The 20,783-nt window shown below is 41.1% G+C and overlaps 3 protein-coding genes and 1 non-coding gene across 4 annotated transcripts; 2 read left to right on the forward strand and 2 right to left on the reverse strand.

The window, feature by feature from the left end:
* The first annotated feature begins 484 nt into the window (after window positions 1-484).
* ano8a (anoctamin 8a) lies at window positions 485-13,866 on the forward strand. Its single transcript, XM_070918392.1, has 18 exons — window positions 485-683; window positions 3,920-4,030; window positions 5,656-5,788; window positions 6,688-6,826; window positions 7,006-7,102; window positions 7,384-7,500; window positions 7,675-7,802; window positions 8,126-8,287; window positions 9,155-9,307; window positions 9,697-9,823; window positions 10,122-10,177; window positions 10,275-10,349; window positions 10,829-11,326; window positions 11,649-11,828; window positions 11,936-12,127; window positions 12,241-12,372; window positions 12,688-12,798; window positions 13,204-13,866. The coding sequence occupies exons 1-18, from the start codon at window positions 485-487 to the stop codon at window positions 13,864-13,866; spliced, it is 3,273 nt and encodes a 1,090-aa protein (XP_070774493.1).
* On the forward strand, window positions 8,755-8,827 carry trnak-cuu (transfer RNA lysine (anticodon CUU)). The gene has a single exon. It is a non-coding gene; the product is annotated as a tRNA-Lys (tRNA).
* A 2,650-nt stretch (window positions 13,867-16,516) lies between the features above and the next one.
* LOC139296103 (DET1- and DDB1-associated protein 1-like) lies at window positions 16,517-18,082 on the reverse strand. The gene is made up of 5 exons (XM_070918402.1): window positions 17,762-18,082; window positions 17,377-17,457; window positions 17,178-17,229; window positions 16,891-16,952; window positions 16,517-16,761 (listed from the first exon to the last, which is right to left on the reverse strand). Exons 1-5 carry the CDS (start codon window positions 17,768-17,770, stop codon window positions 16,657-16,659), a joined length of 309 nt encoding a protein of 102 aa, XP_070774503.1. The 5' UTR covers window positions 17,771-18,082; the 3' UTR covers window positions 16,517-16,656.
* Window positions 18,083-19,030: 948 nt separating this feature from the next.
* On the reverse strand, window positions 19,031-20,696 carry mrpl34 (mitochondrial ribosomal protein L34). The gene is made up of 2 exons (XM_070918401.1): window positions 20,579-20,696; window positions 19,031-19,724 (listed from the first exon to the last, which is right to left on the reverse strand). The coding sequence occupies exons 1-2, from the start codon at window positions 20,632-20,634 to the stop codon at window positions 19,406-19,408; spliced, it is 375 nt and encodes a 124-aa protein (XP_070774502.1). The 5' UTR covers window positions 20,635-20,696; the 3' UTR covers window positions 19,031-19,405.
* Window positions 20,697-20,783: the final 87 nt, after the last annotated feature.

Here is a 20,783-nt window from a genome sequence, read left to right on the forward strand (position 1 = left end):
ACTAATATATGAACCATTCTAAAACATGCATTGAAGAACCATTTTAGTGGCATACATAGATGTCTGGCCTTTCTTACACGTTCAGGCCCTGCCATGACGATTTATTCATGCAAGACATTTTGAGTACTGTCAAACTAGCTGCACATTCTTCGACAAATAGAAAAGTATTGGCAGATGAATCCTGATCAATATCACCGAAGGCATGAGCGACTGAAGCCGCTGCAGCTCTGCATGTGTGTGTGTGTGTGTGTGTGTGTGTGTAGACCTGCAGCCGCGCGGTGTTTCCCTAAACTCTGTCGTCACCACCCAGTCACGACTAGTGCGCGTAACGTGTTGATGCCATGATCATGTTCTTCCTCCTCCTCCTCCTCCTCATCAGATAGATACAGTTGGGTTTTCCCTTTACATGCAACGGCCATGCAATAAAAAAGCAGAGTCCGGTCTTCCAGCCCCACCACCGCCTGGAGTATTTGTGCACATCAGCATGCAAGCGGCGGGCACCGGAGCAGCTGATACCGACGCTACTGTAAACAGTAGCAGCAGCGGCAGCAGCGGCACCGCAGACGTCGACGACAGCGACGGGGCAGGGGAGAGGATGGAGAGGACGGTGCCAAGCGAGCAGCAGGACAGGACCAACAACCACCAGCAGCAGCAAACGTCCTTAACGCCGTCCGGAGTGCTCGGTGAGTGCCACAGAAAAACGGTTAAAAAAATACTGTAGCCTATATGTCCTGCGTGCGTAGCCTCTACGGTGCAGATCAGATTGTGTTTATTTTGCAAAGAAAAAAGGGATGGAGATTAGGCTACTGTGCACGGGCAATATGGTGCAGTCACTGTCGCTTGATAGACTTCACCTCGCTGAATGACTCACAGGAGACTTAAAGGGGTCAATCGTCTGTGATTGGGTTTTGATTTCGGTGCGTCTTTCCTTATCCCGCTACATAGTGCGCATTCCGATTCACACAGGCCCGGCAAGAGTCCGGCTTACAGAGGTCCACAGGTGCATGCAGGAGTCATATGCAGCGGAGGAGGTGCATGTCCCGACGGGCTGAGCCACACTATACTTACAGGAGAGTAAAGATTGTGTTGCAGGCTCAGATGTCAGCCGTGTCCGTCTTGTCTCAGGTGTGGAGGACCTGAGGATTTTACAGGAGAAATATTTCAGTGGTGAGTAAGCAAATGACTGGTGTTATGGTTATTTGTGGAAATGCATGATGAGGATTATTAAGCGGCACTGAAAATGTGATATTTTATAGCCTTCCCTCCCAGGAGCCGTCCATCTCTGGGCCCCCTGAGTGTTATCTCCATCCAGCATCTCTGGCAAAGAGGAGAGACTCGGGAGAAGCTCTGGTCATCTGGATATGACCATATAACCTTTACAATCTTAGCCTGGACAATGTCACTGCAGTTATTGCTTTGATTTACATCTTGACTTCAAGGTAGCCAATCTTAACCTATTGGAGAAACTCTGAACCACATATGGATCAGGTGACATAGGCGTCCATAATGTGAAAATGAACTTTAAACATTCAAACAATGACAAAGCCTTTCAAATGAAGATTAAAATTTTCATTTCATTTATGTGACTGCAAAGGTGAGTTGTTCTGCACTACTGTGGCGAGTGCCAACAGTGCCTCTTGCAGGGATCATTTGCCATCTACGAACATTATTCATTAGAAGAGTGCAATTTCACAGCCTGACGTAATCGTGAAAGATTGGACTCCTCTACATCTGTTTCAACAATATTAGTGTGATTGTAGGCTTTGCATTAGTGGTTTAGCTGAGCTCTAGAATATGAGTGATGATTTTGATGATGACTACTTGCGTTTGTCCTATAAAGCTACGACAGATCACCACACCTCCTGTTAATGGCCTTGTCTGCAGTTTACTGCAGTTCATGGTGAGCTGGTGAACTGGACAGTGTAACCATCTGCTGGTCTGAATGTGGTGGTCTGTCTGATAGACCTTAATGGCCTTTTCTCCATTGCATGCTGGGAAAGGCACCAGACTAACTACCCAAAACCGCCAAAAAAAACAGATAGAGAGTAGAAACAATAAATAAGAAATATTTGAATATTAATGAAAACATATTTTGAGTATTAACTTTCTGAAACTGTTGTGGGCCTGCATGGAGTAGTTTGATGAACCCAGTGTGGTTCTGCCAACTGTGAGACATGAAGTGAAGTGGATGCACTATGTTGGGTGAAATTACCTAAAATTTAATTCAGACAAAATTCAGATGGCATTAGTTGTAGTAGTCAGTTTATAGACATATACTGAAAGTTATTAAATGAGTTAAATTAGAACGCCAAAAGATTCATAATGTCTGTAATTACATACATTTAATTTATTACCAAGCAAAAATGTGTGATATTGAAATACAAAATATATATATGACAAAATCAATGTGTCTCCATATCTATATCTAAGCCATATCCAAGTATTGTATTTATTGTTATGTTTATTTATGGCCGGTGTTGTCCATGTTAAACTGCATTTCGGAGGTCATTCTGGAAGAGGTCTGACTTACAAAGAGCTTTGTATCATTCAATTTGAAAACAAAACTCTGTATCACGATCAATGATGGTATTTCAAAAAAAATCCCATGATGCAAATTACGATGGTAGACGATAAACATAAAACATTACTATAGCCCATGTTAGGAAGCTTCAAAGATGACGGCCAAGTCTTTATAACAACTGTTTAAACAAAAGGACGAATAAAAAAGATGTCAAGTGTACGGTATACTCTTCTTCTTCAGTCTATACTAGCTCTACATTAAATCATCTCATCATGCATGATAATGTTGCTCTGAATGTCTTATGGCCTTAATGAGCAATGTTGTCCGCGACAACCAGAGAGACAATCACTCTGAAGTATTCAGAAACATACAGTATGCGCAAGACAAAGAAAAAAATAACATCCATTGTCAGTGACTTGGCTTGGATTGCATCATTATGTCACACACACACACACACACACTTTAATCAGCAGAATTGCTCGGTGATTTATACCTCTCATCATATTTCTAAAAACATCGTGATCATCAGTGCTGCTCCACTGCACGATAACACGGGAACATGATCCTGTTGCATTGTTTTCTGACATGTTTCATAGGTCCAGTGTATTAAGGGTTTATTGCAGTCACTGAGTTGGCATGTTGGTGTAAAACTCAACACTATAGCAGAGAGATGACAGCAGCACTGACGGCTCTCAATAAGAGGGACAAGACGTGCTGAAAGTAGGTGACGCGATGATGCAGTTACGCTGCAGAATGTGAAATGCTGATCACCGACACGTCCTGAGAGAGTGTCACAGCGGGATTCAGTGAACAATGAAGAGCTCGGCCAGTCACTATTGGGCTGTTGTGCCTGCGTGAGACTGAGAGTGTGACTTTACAGTGTGACTTTAGAGCGAGAGCCAACATGTAAAAGAAGACGCAGCAGCAAAAAAGACGTCCTCAGAGCTTACACTGGTGGTTTAAAGATTTTAGAGACAGACTTGAAAAGCTAGTTTTCTAGAGGCTATTTACACACCACCCAGTTTACAGATCATCTGTTTGTTCGCAGCCTAGAGCATTTGCTCAAAGTCATATGACAAACGCAGCACAGTCAACCTTCACACTGGCTGAGCAATTGTTTTGGACATTTCTGTCATTTTGTCTCCGTGACAGAGCAAAAGATAGGAAAGGACAGAAAATATGGTGAAGAGGTAACCTCAGTGATGAGTGGCACTAATGGCTAACCTGTCATCTGTGTCCTTGATCACCTTGAAGAGAAAATATCACCATCTGCCTGCCCTGCCCCCCTTTCTCTCACACACTCTCTGCCCAGCCCTCTTTATCACTCATTTTAAACTTTGTTAACCTCAGTTTGACTCACTCAACTTCTCGCCCTGCTGCCCCTTCTTTTCCTTTTAGATAAATTGTTTGGGAAGCGCCTTCTGCAGGCCAGACACTACATTATGTCTCGGAAGTCCTGGCTGAAGATGGTGCCCACCGAAAACTGTGATATCCTGATGACATTCCCAGGTACTGTAAGCTCCCGCTCGTCCTCCCTGTTCGTCCTGTGATGATTCCCTCACTGTTGAGAGAACAGTGCATCCTAATTAAATGTCTTTGGTGGTCAGCCAGCCACTCAGGGCTTAAAATGGTGTCTGGGGACAATTAGATCTCATCCATTTACTGTACCTGTATCTACAGACCGGCCCTCTCTGCAGTATTTTTTAAGGAAGCTGCAGTCGTGGGTATAAAAATGTGAATTGGAAGCATTTCATCAAACTAACTCTGCAGGTTGACTCATACAGGTAAACTTCATACACACATACGATGCTCACAACACATCAAACACATCATTTCAATGGGCTTTATCTTCAGGGGTTGACTGCTGTGCAGATACTATGTTTGGCATATATTATTAGGATTTTTGAGACATTGTTTTGAGATCAATGTTATATGTAATGTCATACATACAAATGACATTGTATATCATACCAACGGACACTTCAACTATTTACAGTGCACGCACTTAAACTATCTTTGGTGCTTCAGCTTCAACTGAAATTACAGTTCAACTACTTTCAGTGCTTACATACAAACTGTCAATTTGAACCGCCTACCCACCTTAACTAAAATTTAAGATACTTTCAGCTCTTACAATTCACTTCAAACCCTTTCAATACTCCAACTAACATTTCTACTTGTTTAAGTGCTTCATCCTATACTGCAACTCCCACACATCTCACATTGCGAACAACAACTGCAACTGCACTTTTCAGTGTAAGTGAGCATATTTAAATGTAGCCTTTTGTATTAACTACACTAAACTAAACAACATGCCATGTACAGTATGTCAACAATCATAGGCTGAGCATAATATCTGAGAAAAAGAAATGCTGTAAGACCACATCGTTAAGGAAATAAAATGAATATGTCACATTTTTAGTCAGTAATATTTTGACCAGCCTGCAAGGTCAAATACGGTGGTGCTGCCAGAATCTGACTAATCTGGCTGCATTTAATACCTCTATCTCGTGGACAAAAGTGGGGCAACATTAAATAACCCCAAATTAAATTATTTTACTGTTATTGGTTATCAAATGTGAATAATTAATAGTCAATCATAAAGTACGACCTATGTATGTAATGTAAATTATTCCAGAATTTAAGTCTTTGTGCATGCTGGATGGATCTAAAGTCTCAGTAGTTTTCAATTTCATGTTCATTGTTTTAGCTTAATTGAGACACAATATGCTGCATACAGTTGGCTGAAACCACTGGAAGCAGATTGGAATGAGTCTGGGTTATAGCCCATCATCTCAACCTATGGAAAAACTGTTTGTGATATATGTAGACAAGGATTTAATTGGATTGACCTTTTACTGCGGCCACCACAACGCCGCTTCTTGGCCCTTCTGACAGGACGGTGATAGATGGTTTGGTCCAGCCTCTTTATGCAACAGCAAACGCGTCATTTAATGCCGTTGGCAAACATGCCTGCAGACGTTTGAGGAATTGAAGTGAATGTAGACAAAGAAACTGTGTAAAAAATATGTAATATATGTTACATTAATGAAAATTCAGTTGTCTATAAATGTTTAAAAGCATGCTATCACACTTACACACACTCACAGTGAAGCTATTTTTTCTCCCTCAAGATACAATAGACGACCACACTCTGCTGTGGCTCCTGAATCAGATTCGTGTTGGAATCCCACAAGTCAGCATTCAGGTTCGACAGCATAAACACACCCAGACACACGCCTTCTTCATCACGACAACATTTGAGAAGTAAGACTCCGAAACTCACCCTCTGACTGTGTGTGCATGCGTGTGTGGGCTGCTTCTGTCTTTGTTTGAACTGTTTTGAGTGAGGACATTTTGGCTGGTACTTAATTTTCCAAGCTGCAGATGAGTGCTGGTACTTGATTTTAGTACTGAGGTTAGAATAATGGTTAGGCATGGCGATTTAACTGCATATAAATGGGGTGCAGCAAAATTGTCCAGCAGAGAGACAATCAGATAGGTTGTAGACAAACCCCCAGTTTCTAGTGATGATTAAATGAATTACCTAAACCTCCATTACATTTTGCAGAAGAATATATACATATATATCTATATATATATCTATATATATAGATATATATAAACATATTTCATTTCAAATCAGCATGTGTGTCGATATATGCATGAATATCTGTGTGTGTATGTATGAAACATCAGGGCAATACAGAGAGTCAGTACATTTGTTTTTTTATATTTTTCTTATGGTCTCTAAGTTTGGCAAGTTAAAAGAATAGTTTGAATTGGGGAGGTTTTTTTTTATTTGATTTTTTGCCAGGAGTTAGATGAGAAAATTGATACCACTCTCATGTCTGTGCATTTACCATGAAGTTAGAGCCAGGAGTTGATTAGCTTAGCTTAGCATAAAAACAACGTTTTTGTGGTCTTATGGGGGGTTTTGTGTACATCTCACAAAATGGGGAACTATTCCTTTAAGCACACGTCAGCAAATTCAGAATTTAGAAACCAGTTATCACCTAGCTGCAGTTGTGTGTGTGTTACAGTTTGTTGTGTGCTTACCCTCAATGCACTTAATCTACCAAACATCTGCAGCCAGCCTCGACACAGTGTTTGTGCTCCATCAGGTTTAATCCCGCTGTTCATTTACCCTCTCTCCTCACCCTCAGCTTACTGCGCGGAGCAGAGCAGATGGGCATGCACAAGGCCGTCAAACCGCAGTTTGGCGGCGGGATGCGGCGCTTCTCCTGTGAGGAAGACAATATCTACGAGAACATAGAGAGCGAGCTCTGCTTTTTTACCTCACAGGTTAGAGGTCAAAACTGTGGGCCATGAAAGCCGCATGCCAAGGTTGTTGTTAATGATATGTATGTTGTTACTTTATAAAAGATTCTTTTAGTCTGTCTTTTGCAGTTATATTTCAGGAATTCAAAATATATGTCTAATTATTACGAATAATTTTTTTCTCCCCCCATAATTGTTTTCAGGAGCGACAGAGCATTATAAAGTACTGGCTGGACAACCTGCGAGCCAAACAGGGGGAGGTGCTTCACAACATTCACTTCCTGGAGGGACAGCCAATCAGTATGCTGTCATTTATTATGATTGCACTTTTTTTATGCTGTTTTTTCTTTTTCTCTTCCATATCCAAATAGAATAACTACTTAGTGCAGTGGATTTTGTATGCAAAGTTACATTTGAATCATTTGGAATAATGTAGGCATTACATTTATCTGATGCACCCATCAAAATAAATCAGTTTCATTTTTCAAATGTTGGATCTTTTAGGGAATCACTTAGCATCACTTAGTGTCCAAATGTCACCTTAGATAGCATGTGTACGTTTCATGATGTGTCCTCTTTAGTTCCGGAGCTGGAAGCTCGGGGGGTGATCCATCAAATGTTTCCTCTCCACGAGCAGAGGATCCTCAACCAGCTGATGACGTCTTGGGTCCAGGCTGTGTGTGAAAGGCAGCCCCTGGGTAGGAAACGTCCAAATTTTATTTTTAAGAAAATTTGGCAAGACAGTAAACAGCAGGCCTGACTGTCGTATTCATTTATAGAATAAAATAGTGTGAGATTGTTGTTCATGTAATTGTTTGAGACATGATGATTCTTCTTCTCAAAGTCTCAATATTAGTTTGTCTGCTTTGCAGATGATATCTGTGACTACTTTGGAGTGAAGATCGGCATGTATTTTGCCTGGCTGGGTTTCTACACCAACTCCATGCTTTACCCTGCGGTCATCGGCTTTCTGCTCTGGATACTCGCAGAGGCTGACCAGGTACTTGATACCTATTCTATATCAAGATTTTTTGTACATTTGTTTTTTCTTTCATCGACATATTGTTTTTATTTTTATGCCAGGAATGTCAGGCACTTACTGAGATTTTGATTTCTATTTTGCTCTGTCCTCATACGTTTTATATGATTTCCTTTGCATGTTTTGTAAAGATAAGACGAGTTTACAGCTAGTTTCAGCAGCACACAGTACCTACACAAAATAAATTCATAATGGCACTGACCTTGGCAACAGAAAACTGCATGGCATAATCATACTTTCAAAGGTTATGTAAGTATCTTTGAGTTTCTCATGCTCGCTCACAGACCAGCCAGGATATCTGCTGTGTGGTTTTTGCCCTCTTCAATGTTGTGTGGGCGACGTTGTTTCTGGAGCGCTGGAAGAGGCGAGAGGCGGAGCTGGCGTACAGGTGGGGCACCCTGGACACCCCCGCCGAGTCTTTGGAGGAGCCCAGGCCACAGTTCAGGGTGAGGATTGTTACTGCGTGGATGAAAAAGCAGTGTTGTTTTGTTGTGGGTGTACAAAAGGTTTTATTCACTTCTTGCAGCATTTGCTCTTGACTCCCATACATTCACAGGCACTTGTTCGTAGACCTCTAGACTTCTCAAAAGGTCTCATGCATCACCAGCCACATTACAGCAGTAAGTTCTGTTATGTCAATGTACCAGTTCCACTGTCCTCAGGTAAAGTTGCAATGTCAGTGTGGTTCAGTGGTTTATCAGAGAGCACTTGCGCAACTCTGCGGGATTGGCACACAATACCAGGAAATGTGATCATTGTTTACAGGGGTGTGTGTCTTCATGCACTCTCTCAGAGAAGGGGGGGGGGTCTCTGTTTCACCTCCACCCCATCTCCTGTTGTGTAGAATGAATAGTGGATTTGGGGGAGGGGATATGGGCCGCTTGAAAAGACATGTGGAAACCTTGTGGGACATGCCCGGCTAGCTCAGTCGGTAGAGCATGAGACTCTTAATCTCAGGGTCGTGGGTTCGAGCCCCACGTTGGGCGAGAGCTTTTGGGGAGGCAGTTCTGGCAACAGCACCATTGTGTAATGATATAACATAATGATACGAAAGGATGATGTTGCACTTCTATCACCAATGTGCTTTTTTGTACATACATTCTGATATCAGCCAGGTTATTGTGGAAAACATCAGATAATTTATATTATCTTTTACAACTTTCTAATAGAAAGTTGTAAAAACATTACAAATGTCACTTCAAAATATAAATTATCTGATGTTTTGGAGCACATTTTGCACAAACATGTCTGATCCATTTTCTTGTTAAGATGATCGCACCTGGCTGTTTTCTCATCCTCCACTGTCTCCGCAGGGGGTGAAGCGCTGCAGTCCCATAACGGGCTGTGAGGAGTTCTACTACCCGCCCTGGAAGAGAGCTCTGTTCAGATGGCTGGTCAGCCTGCCCATCTGCCTCCTCTGTCTCTGTTTTGTCTTCCTCGCTATGCTCCTCTGCCTGGAACTGCAGGTTTGGACAGATAACACAGCATGCAAGTCCAGTGAAAAGAAATGGAGCTGACGTAGTCTGGGGCTGATAAATTGGGATATTGTGTAAATGTATTTCTAATGAAGAGTTTAAACCCATCCTTACTGGAAATAATAAGACAATGGTTAGACAGAAAGAACAGCATTACAGTTTATTATATGCCAGAAAAAAGATCCATAACTACAGTTGTAGTCTGAAAATGTGAATGATATCATTTTTACAAACAGGTTAAACAAAGCACATTCAAATATACCTCCTGCCAGTTCATGCTAATTTAATAGACTTTTAAAAATAGCTGTGGGATTTGACAGAGTAGGTGTGAATGAATAGGAGTTATTAAATATTTATCATGCTTCTAATGCATCTTGCAGGAAGTGGTGATGGAGATTCAGGAGCTACCTGGTATCACAAGATTCATTCCTAAGATACTTCTGGCCCTTACTGTGACCGTATGTGACGAAGTGTATAAGAAGATTGCCTACTGGCTTAATGACATGGGTAAGAGACACAACATGAACTCTCTGGGCACAATAGTGAATTATTACCTCTGTGATATATAATAGAGGAATTATTTAATAAGAAATTACACTAAAATGGAACAGATTGTAATTTAGGGTAGGTATTAGTATGTATGAGTATATTTTTATGCTACCTGAGTACTGATGTAAAAAGATTTAAGCTATGAGGTTCCTGACCTTTATATTCTCTATATTGATCTATGAGGCTGTTAAAGGAAACATTTTTACTGTCATTCAGCTGCACATTGACAAATGCTCACATGTATTTCTTCATCCAGAGAACTACAGACTTCAGAGTGCCTATGAGAATAATCTCATCATCAAGATGGTTTTTGTAAGTCATGCTTCCTTTTCTGTTTGACAGACAATTCATCTTAATGGACTTAGGGTTTGACTTCCTGTAATGTTTCCTTCCCATGGTTGTTTTGCAGTTTGAATTCATCAATTCTTACCTTAGCCTTTTCTACATCGGATTCTACCTCAAGGACATGGAGCGACTTAAGGAGGTAACAATCGTTAGCAATACCACAAAGAACACAGACCACCACAGACAAAATATTAGTCTTAAAGGGACAATATGTAGCTCTTGCTTGACAGCGGCCACTGTGACCAAAAGTGGCAATTGACTGTTTGCTAAGCCCCTAATAGAGGAAGGAACATTTGGAACACTGAATTAGCAGCCATAAGCTTATGGTCATACCAGAACAAGTAAGGCTTTAGCAGCAAAACCCCTGAGCGTTTTGAATTGGACTTGAATGTGTTATTTCTTCTTTTAAAAGTTACATAGTCACGCTTTAATGTCATGTGGCGCGTCAGATGCTGTAAATGTCCTGGGATCATGTCAGGCAGTGAACTGCATTTGTACCTTCAGTCAGACTGAGTATCTACATCGTGCTCGCTAAACACTTTTGAAAGTGTGCATGTGTTGTCTCTTTGGCACTTCTTATATTCAGCACAGTAACAGATGTTGTCCTACTCCTCACAGATGCTAGCCACTCTACTGATCTTCCGCCAGTTCCTGCAGAACATCAAAGAGGTCCTCCAGCCTTATCTCTACGAGCAAAACAAGCTGGGTGTCTTCACCCCCAAGGTGCTGTGGGAGCTACTCCAAGCCATCATACTCAAGTATGGCCGCCTGGCTCTGGGAAAGGCCCAAGCCTCAATGACAGCCTATTCCTTCCTGGGTCCCAGAGGGATCCCTGTCAGTCACACTGCTAACGGTAACCCAGAGCCAAGGAGAAGGGGGGATCTGAAAGCTGGATTCAGGCTGACAGAGGAAGAGTGGGACATGAATGACAGCAATCTGAAGCAACGTAAAGTCAGCTTCACGGAGAAGGTCGACTACCAGGATGTCACGGCAGAAACGCAGACGGTGTATGACAGCTTCCTTGAGGACAGTCCCACTCTGGTAGAGGAAGGGATGGATCCGTCCAGTATTTTTGACAGTTGTGATGAGGACAGTGATTGTGAATCGTTGGCTCAAGTATGTGGTCTGTTTGTTATTATAACATATCATCCTTTTTTTAGCTATTTTAGCTTTGTGTTTTTGGCTTCTTTCTCTACTCTGACTGTCATACCGTTTCCACTTTCTTAAAGAAACAGATATCTCTCACTATGTTTAGATAATTCCAACTCTTTCTAATACTTGTTTCATGTAGTTTTATTAATTAAGTCATATCATGTTTGTGGAGATTGATCTCATTCATCCAGTTAGATCAAAATTAAACTATCCACTCCAAAGCTGTAGAATGTAAGACGTCTTGTTAGTCACTAGAGGAAGTATCGTAGTCCAATGTTTACCTCAGCAGGAGACCAAGGACAATGCCACTGTGTCCTCTCCAAAGGAATCTGACTCTCTCTGTCAGAGAAGAAAGAACGTAGGTGAGGGGAAAGAGAATAAGAAGTCATGGATCGATCCACCAGAAGAACCCAAAACTGTCACCCTGACCCAGGCTGAGATTGAGAGTTGTATGCAGACATACGAGGTGGGGCTCTTGATATGGGGCAAAGAAATGCTCGTTGAACAATTAACCGATGTCACAACATGAAAATGAACATTCTAATATTGTCTCATGACCTTTGAACCCGACAGGACACGCTGCAGGACTACCAGGAAATGTTCATTCAGTTTGGCTACGTGGTGCTCTTCTCCTCTGCGTTTCCCCTGGCGGCCATGTGTGCTCTGATCAACAACATCATCGAGATCCGCAGCGACGCCCTGAAGCTCTGCACCGGCCTGCAGAGACCCTTTGGACAGAGGGTGGAGAACATCGGACAATGGCAGGTCAGTGCGCTTCGCTCTGGAAAATGTCAGAAAAGCCTTCCAGGCTACATCGTACACAGTGGGGGCATCTGATCAGATCAGCCTGTACATTTCTCTCTTTCTCTCAACATCAGACTGCAATGGAGGCCATGGGATTAATAGCCATTATAGTTAACTGTTACCTGATTGGTCAGTGTGGGCAGCTCCAGCGTCTGTTTCCCTGGTTGAGTCCTGAGATGACCATCATCTCCATCGTCTTACTGGAGGTATGCACTGTTCTGTGTACAGTGAATGCAGATTTGTCCATGAAGAGTTTTGTAGTTTTACTAACTTAATATTACAAAAGAAGTACAAATGTGCATGGCCTGCTGTTTTTTGTTGTGACTTTGTAAAACCTTCAAAATAATAATGTTTTGATCCAGGTTTATTAATGAACACAAAACCTCGTAAGAGTTTTTGGTATGTGTATGAGATGTGCTGTTTGGTCTGTAGAAAAAGAACAGGACAGGAAACAGAATGTGATTGTGCCTTGATGTAACTATGTGTTGAGCCTGTCCCTTTGTGGTCTCGGTGGTTTACAGCACTTTGCAATCCTCCTAAAGTACATCATCCATGTTGCCATCCCTGATATCCCTGGCTGGGTAGCAGAAGAGATGGCCAAGCTAGAGTACCGACGAAGGGAAGCTTTCAAGGTATAGTTGTATCATAGCTTGAAAGACCTTCGGCCAACGTATGCTGACTGCACTTTGTACAATTTATATCATATTTCTATATGACTCCCTTTGTGTCCCCTGGTCCTGTTGTGCAGCCTTTTCTGACTGTCCATAAGAAATAACCATGTGTTTGTCTGTGCAGTGTTGTATCATGTCAGTGGGACTTGTCTTGATGGTGTCTTAGATAAGTCTTGTCAAGAGATAAAAAATCACAACTATGAGCAAAAGTCAGCATATTTAGTGTAAACAAGTCCCTCACAGCTTGTTTGTGTGAACTGACAACTTTATCAATAGTGAAGATGCAAATGAGGAAGGGCACACAGGCTCAGTTACTCTCAGTAAACAATGATCTCTGTCTTCATTTTAACACGCCTCCACATTTAGAAGCATGAGCAGCAGGCCCAGCAGCACTTCCAACAGCAGCTCCGACGCCGACGTGAAGAGGGGGAGCTTCAGCGCCAGGCTGAGCTGCAGGCTGAGGCCCGCCAGGAGAGCGACTACCACAAGGCGGACACCCAGCACCAGCACCACCATGACAAAGCGTCTGGGGGCAAGCCAGGGGACAAGCCTAAGAGGCCGAGCTCTCTGCTGGGAAACAACAACGTGATGAAACTGAAGCAGATCATCCCTCTCCAGGGGAAGTTTTCCTCTGGCACCTCCCGCTCACCAGCCCAGTCCCCAACAGGCGGTGAGGCAAAGCTCCCGGGATTTCTTAAGTTCCTGAAGTCGCCTGAGGTGAAGAAAGAGCCAGCAGTGGCAGTTGGAGCAACTCCAGGGTCAACGGTGACCTCCTCCGCTCCCTCTAGTGGCCAGGAGAGGTCGCAGTCCCCCAACAGGACATTCAGTCCTGGGAAGCTGTTCAGTTTCAGCAAATCGGAGGGGACTGTGGTGTGTGTGAATGGGACACAACCAGCGACCCAGCCTGCTAACACTCAGCCCAACAGGGCTGACTTAAACACCTCGCTGGAGGAACTACCCTCTAATGAGTCAGATAAAGGAGAGTCAAGACAATTGACTGATTTAGAAAACTCTGGCTCAAAGAGTTAATACATGTTCAACCATACCAATGTAATGAATGGAGAGCAATGTACAAATGTTCAGGCAACAGACAGCGACACACCGGTACTGTAGGAGAACACATTAGTCACGAGGACCACCTGTAAGGTCAGCGAGCGTTAGACTTTCACTGAGGCAACTTACTTGGCACAAAGTATTATACTGTATTTATTAACACTTGATTATCTAGCTTCCATGTAAAATATGTACAGTGAGTGTAACACCCTGAATGGGAATTAAGTAACCTTTACTTAAGGTTAAAATACTGCATGACTGCCTGGTTTCCAACAGCACCAGAACAGATTACGTTGATGTGAAGGATCTTTTTCCCTAAACCAGGACCTGATCATCAGACGAGCCCTTTTGTCAAAGGACACTAACAGCAGCTTCTCATTCTAGGTTTGTTTCTCATTCTGATGCCTGTATTGAATGCATGTTGCATCATGTGCATGCATCACATGTCCATCATGTCTTTTCAGTTTTGAAGCACTTTCAAAGCCATTGTATTCTTCCGCAATAGGTCAGATTATATTCACTGTGACCATAAAAAAATATTCTATTTTTCTTAACTTTGATTTTCTATGAATTATTTTACTACATAAATTAGTGAATGTACTGATATAATGCAAATAAATCTCACTTGAATAAACATCCATCAAGAGATAAAGCATTGGCTGATTTTGTTGACAGTAAATAAATTTAACAGAATGCTGGGTCATGTTGCTGGGTTGATGTGTTTCATGGAAATAGGACATGCATGTACACTCAATGTTTAAGGAAAATTATAAGATTTAAATTCAGAACAGAACATACACACTCTTGTATAAACACGCACCTATGAAGGATATCTCTGCCAGCTCTGTTCACAACAGTATTTGCACACAATCAATGGGGATTTGCTAAAAATGTTGGTGTTAACTAGTTACAGTACAGTAGTTACTGTATGTCAGTGTAATCTATACAAAAACGAGATCTGAAATTGACAACAACACATTTATACAATAAACACATGTAATCCAAATGTAATCAGCTGATGAAATACAAATCATATGACAAAAGTCGAACAGCACTCTTCCATGAAGAGCTGGGAAAATAAAACACTGCATGTCTCTGGTTTAAAGTAATACTTTACAGTGTGTATTCTACTTGTTTTGACTTACATAAGCAAGCATATACTGCGTAACCTTTGAAAACAATCTGTAACAAAAGAAAAAATGCACATTAATAGACTCAACTGTCAGTCGTGCCTAACATTATTGAAAATGTGACACAATTTGCAGCAGATTAATTTACTCTTTTGATGTTTCAAAAGGTGCAAAGCAAATTAAGTAAAATGGTTTTGATTATTTTGAACAAACTCTGGCTTGAATCCCTCCAGCACAAGAGAACAAATTGGCTAAACAAAATGAAATAACAATATGGCTGACGGCTGACTTAGGAGAGAAAAAGAAATCAGAGTGAGTCCTTGTTACCTGATAAAAGGGTCAGAACAGTCACAATATACATACTGTACAAATATACAAGACCTGTGGAGCCTCATGAGGTGCTTCACTGACTTTATGAGCTGCAAACACAGACTGTTCATTTAACTCTGCTGTCAAAAGCTTGTCGATCCAAACACACGTTTCCTCAATATGACTTAAATGATCAAATGTGAATGGCACATTTATAACAAGGATAGACAGCAGTCCTTACAAGGAGCCTAAACATCAGTACAGCTGAATACCTGTAGTCATCACCTATTCCATAAAATACTGTGCTAACCTTGCAACCACAAAGATACAAGCACTGCTTCTAAAGTAGTGATCTCAAACTACTGAACATCAAACTTGGAGATGGCTATGGCTACAAAATCTGCAGGTCGCACTGTACAAAACGTTTGCATCCTGTAGTATGACTGGATTGGCTTGAATGTGTCATGCTAATATCCATTCAACTGAACAGTGGTTCAGTTCTTCACCTGAAACAACAATGTAAACCAAGGGGGCACTCTAAGACATAGTGAAAACACACTCACTTCCACTTAAGGCAATAAATCATTATTCGTCAGGAGAAAAACACAGAACATTTCTTTCAGCACTCGTGTCTTTTACTGCAACGATCCATAACAAACCCTGAATGGATAATTAAATCTAAGCGACAAACTCAATGCAGTTTTATTTTCTGTTACTGTAATGACAGTAATCACACAAAGGATGAGCCAAAATTAAAAGTTTTAGGAACACTGACATTACATAATTCAAAACTAAAAAATCCTAATGGAGTAGCAGCCAGAAAAGATGGTATGTCACTCATATAGACTTAACTTAAAACGTGCATATCTCAGAGATGGTAGGAATAACTCCAGCTGTAAACCCATAAATAGCAGCAGAGGAGCAATGACTTTAACCCACTGCATATTTAAAAGAAAACTGTGTGAGTATAAGAGACGGAAAACCAGAGGGGTAGAGGAATAAGGAGGTAGATTTATGTTATTTTCAAACTACAAAAGACTGAAATCTGAGGCAGAGGTGACTTGGAAGTTAAAAAAAATACTGAGTGAAGCTAGTAAATAAATTGAGGAAAAAATTTTTTGGTGAAGGAGGAAATCTGAAGTCAAATGCAAACTTTAAGACCAGTGTTTTTTGGGATTAATGACATGCCTGCTGTGGTCTGAAATGTATCAATTCTTGTGTGCTTCAGTCTCAAGGCCTGGGTTTGCAAACATCTATCCTGCATCTGTGTGTGCATTTTGTTTGTGTCAGTCAGTCTCTGCAGGGTGTGCATCCACAGCACAGAAATCTATGAATCCTCGTTCAGCTCCCGACTGTCTGTTCTAGCAATTTTCCGTGGCGGTGCTGCGTTCTCCCCCTCTGCGTGTTCCTGCTCTCGCTTTTTTGCTGCATTCTGATAAAGAAAGAGAGAAACACATTTAACAAACCATGAACCACTTAACAGAGGACATCTACAGTCATGAATAATACAATTAGCAAAAACTTTCTCCTCCATTACGTTAGTTATCTTTAAATCCTTTACCTTTTTGTCCCACTGTTGATGAAGATATCGCAGTAGGATGTTTGTCTTCTCTGTGACTATGACTGAGGAGAGACAACACAGACACTGATTAGATCATAGGAGGCACAAATCTCCAAGTTGAAATCTGCAGTTCCCATACAGAGCATTAACTTAATAAACAGGTTGAGAATTAAGCTATTATGTGATGTGTGCATGGGGTATACTCATATATACCCTATACTCTATATCCTCAAGGACATAAGACAACATTTCCGCCATGTAAACATTTTAAAAGTCAATGCACTCACTCTGCTCGGATGGATATTCCCGGGTTGGGAGATACACAGATGGTCGACGGTTCTAAAACAATATTGAGAGCCATGTTAGTCTATAAACTGTCAGACAAAAAAGCAGTGCTACCATGTGTCAACATTTCTTGAATTTCAAGACCTAAATTAAACACTGAACTGACAACATGATTTTATATATTACAATAAGATGACTTACTGATGCTTTACATACAGAGTCTGCATGGAACCTGCTGAAGTTAGTTTTATTGTAGACAGGTAGTCCCTTCAGGAAATCTCCCTGTGAACAAAACAGAAAAATATAAACAAAACCACTTCCCTGTACCAACAGTGCAACGAATGTAAAGTCCCGGGTGGTAAGGCCAACTACCATAGCCACAACTAGCTTGCAAACCCCGACACCTTACATTTAACTAACCTAGATAACGTGTCAGTAAAGTGGTATTAAGTGACAGAGTATTTACACTACGTCCTATTTGCCAACACGTAAGTAGCATGCATATTGAAGCCGATAAGAACCAGCTATATAAGCTACTACCTATAGGTTACCTAAACGATTAAGCCAGAACCAGCTGTGAACCTACCTTCTCCATTTCTGTCCGAGTATCGCTCTTCGTCCGTTGACTAGCTAGTTAGCTAAGCACCGTGAGTGAAAACGAGCAGATGCTACTGTTTTAGCTAGCTAGCCACTAAGCCTTGTTGTCTTTGTCGTAGCCAAGATACCGGTTTGTTTACCCGTTCGACAGCTTCTTATGACTGCTATAACACGTCAACTACGTATGGAGTTGATATGATCGCATCACGCCACTTCAATTTCAGTATCGGTTGCAAACGTCCACTTGTGTAAAGGTTATAACGCAAAAAATTGAAATTGAACGTTCCTAGGAAGCTAACTTGCTCTTAGTTCAAAACTCCATCTTTGTTGTTCGTCTGTTCGGGGGCGGTTACCTTCCAGCAGTCAACGTACCTCATTGGTTGAACTGAGGTAGATGCGTGACGAGGGACAAAAAGCAATGCGCTGATTGGCTAGACAGTGATTATGTAACAGACCTATCTCCCAATACAAGGGGGGTTGTGGCATGAGGCTAAAAAAACAACAACACAAGTACTCTCTACAGTATGCCCTCCTCCATGTACAGTATGTATTCATGTATCTCTCGACTGCTAAAGCTGCTGGCAGTTATGAGTTAAGCAGATGGGTTAGCGATGGTAAAATACTGGTTTTATAAAAGAACAGCAAAGCAATCCCTACTCTATAACTCTGAATTACTGACATTAAAACCATGACTAAATGTAATAACTAATTACTAATCAGGTTGTTCATGAAAGTGTATTTAATCTATATGTCTGTTTATTTATCTATATCACATACAATGCAAAAATTGGGAAAAAAAACAGGTCATTAGAATGGTATAGATCCAACTTACAGCAGTTCATACCAAAAACTACCTTTAAACTCATGCTGAATCAGCTACTGTAAAATGTGTGGGCTAAATGTGTTGTTTAACTGTATATTATTAAATAACAGGCAAGTACTTGGAAAATGGAAAATACTGTGAAAGTGAGAATCCAAGAGACTACTAATGTAAATATTTACTAATTGTGTTATTATGGCATATATCATTATCAATTAATGTCTCCATTTTCTCTTGTCTGATATTTAGTTGTCACAACTTACTATAATTCTCTCTGTATGCTGCCTTTACTTGAAAAACTCATAAATAGTAGATGGCAGCCAACTTGGCAAAACCTTGTCTCAACAAAGAACAAGCCCTTTGTGCATAAACTATCTTTGGGAAGCACAGATTTATTTTTTCAATCACAAATGCAACTGCATGTAAATTCTGCAGGGATGGGTTTTATTTCCAAGTCAACCAGATTTGGTGTTTTAATTTGAGAACAACTATGATGACACTGGTTTCTACAGACACACTCTGTCTTTGAACCACCTGATTTCACAAAAGCAAAAGAAATCTCAATCAATCAATGATTATGACCAAAACTTTATGCATCACAAAGTGGGTGAAACTATCAGGCTTCTTTTTAACCAAGGCAAATGCAACTTGTTTGTTGAAGTTTTTATTCTCCTGCCCATTAGTAATGCAGTGGGAATGCCACACCCAGTATCACCAGTTAACCCAATACACAAGTTCTTTGCTGAGCACTGGCAGCATTTCAGAACCAATGTTTGTTTCCTGAAAGTCTTCCAGGTTTTCCAACAGGACCCTTTAGTGCGAGAGTGATTTCCGTCCCTTCAACATGCGCCGTAGAATCACCTCGATGCCGCCTTGTGAGCTGATCCTCTTGATCCAGCCATGGGTCCTCTTGCGTTTGATGTTCTTGGGCTGATACTCTGTGCCTCTTTTCCGTGTCCGTACCTGCTGATATTGCCACGGAAGCTGTTGGAACACTCCTGAACCCTCAGCCTGTGTAGAAAGTGGCCCACATCTGGAAATCTGAGGTCCTGCAGCTGCCCTGGGCACAATCCAGTTGCTGAATAATCTAAGGTGAGAGGTGCCAGTTACTGCAAGGATCCCTGCAGGGACGCTGTTGAAAGAGTACAGATTAAAAATGTTAAGAACAAATGTTATTACGCTGTGATTACACTCAAGTTGTAATACATTTATGGTGCTGCTACTTATGTGTAGAGCAGTCTCATGCATGGATGCCATGCCTTGGTTTCCACTATCAATACAATGATGAAAGTTATGTACAGATTGAGAACACATTTTACTACTACTTTAAATCACACCAACCTATGATTCCCACTCATTCAATATTTATAATATTGTGTGTTAAGATTATATCCACAACATGTTGAGTAGTCCTTCATAAAGACCTATTAGTATTCACTGGCCTTTTTGGCCCACTAATCTTTTAATTGGTTGCCTTGTCTATAATTCTGTACTTGCCATTTGTTGTTTATTGTTGCCGTTTCTCTTTGTGTGTATTTAATGTACTTCTGTATAACACTTTGGTCAGCTTAAGCTGTGTTTAAATGTGCTCTATAAATAAACTTTACATACACAAAATTTAGATATACATTTGAAAACACAACACGTGTAGGAGTGCAAATGAATACAGAAGGCGATAAAATGGATTTCCAAGACTAGAATTGAGCACAGGGATTACATTTCACGGAACATGAATAACAAACAAAGTGTGAATCTTTAAGGTAATAGTCTTATACAATATGTTGATATGAATGTAGCCACCATTAAACTATAATTAGATTAACCATAACCTAACTAAATTCCCCATCAGTAGGTAGCTAGCTCCCTACATGATTAACTAGCCACGCTGCTAACGTACTGCTAAGCTATCTTGCCAATGTTAGCATCGTACACAAACACTACTGGCTTTGCCGTTTGTCTAACATGAAAATACGTGAGCTCTGTTACCTGGTGAGATGGGTTATTCCACGCAGTCGGGAAAACGACGACAGCATAATGTTCATTTTTAGATATTTATACAGTTCACACAGACATGAGAACAGTGAATGTCACCAGTCTGCCAGCCTCCCAGTGTATATGAAGCGAAATGATTGGCTCAGACTTTTCAGCCAATTGAAATGCTTGTTGCTGGATAGCAGTACTTTTTAGCCCT

This window comes from Enoplosus armatus, chromosome 14 (assembly GCF_043641665.1).
Source record: "Enoplosus armatus isolate fEnoArm2 chromosome 14, fEnoArm2.hap1, whole genome shotgun sequence".
Taxonomy (NCBI): Eukaryota; Metazoa; Chordata; class Actinopteri; order Centrarchiformes; family Enoplosidae; genus Enoplosus; species Enoplosus armatus.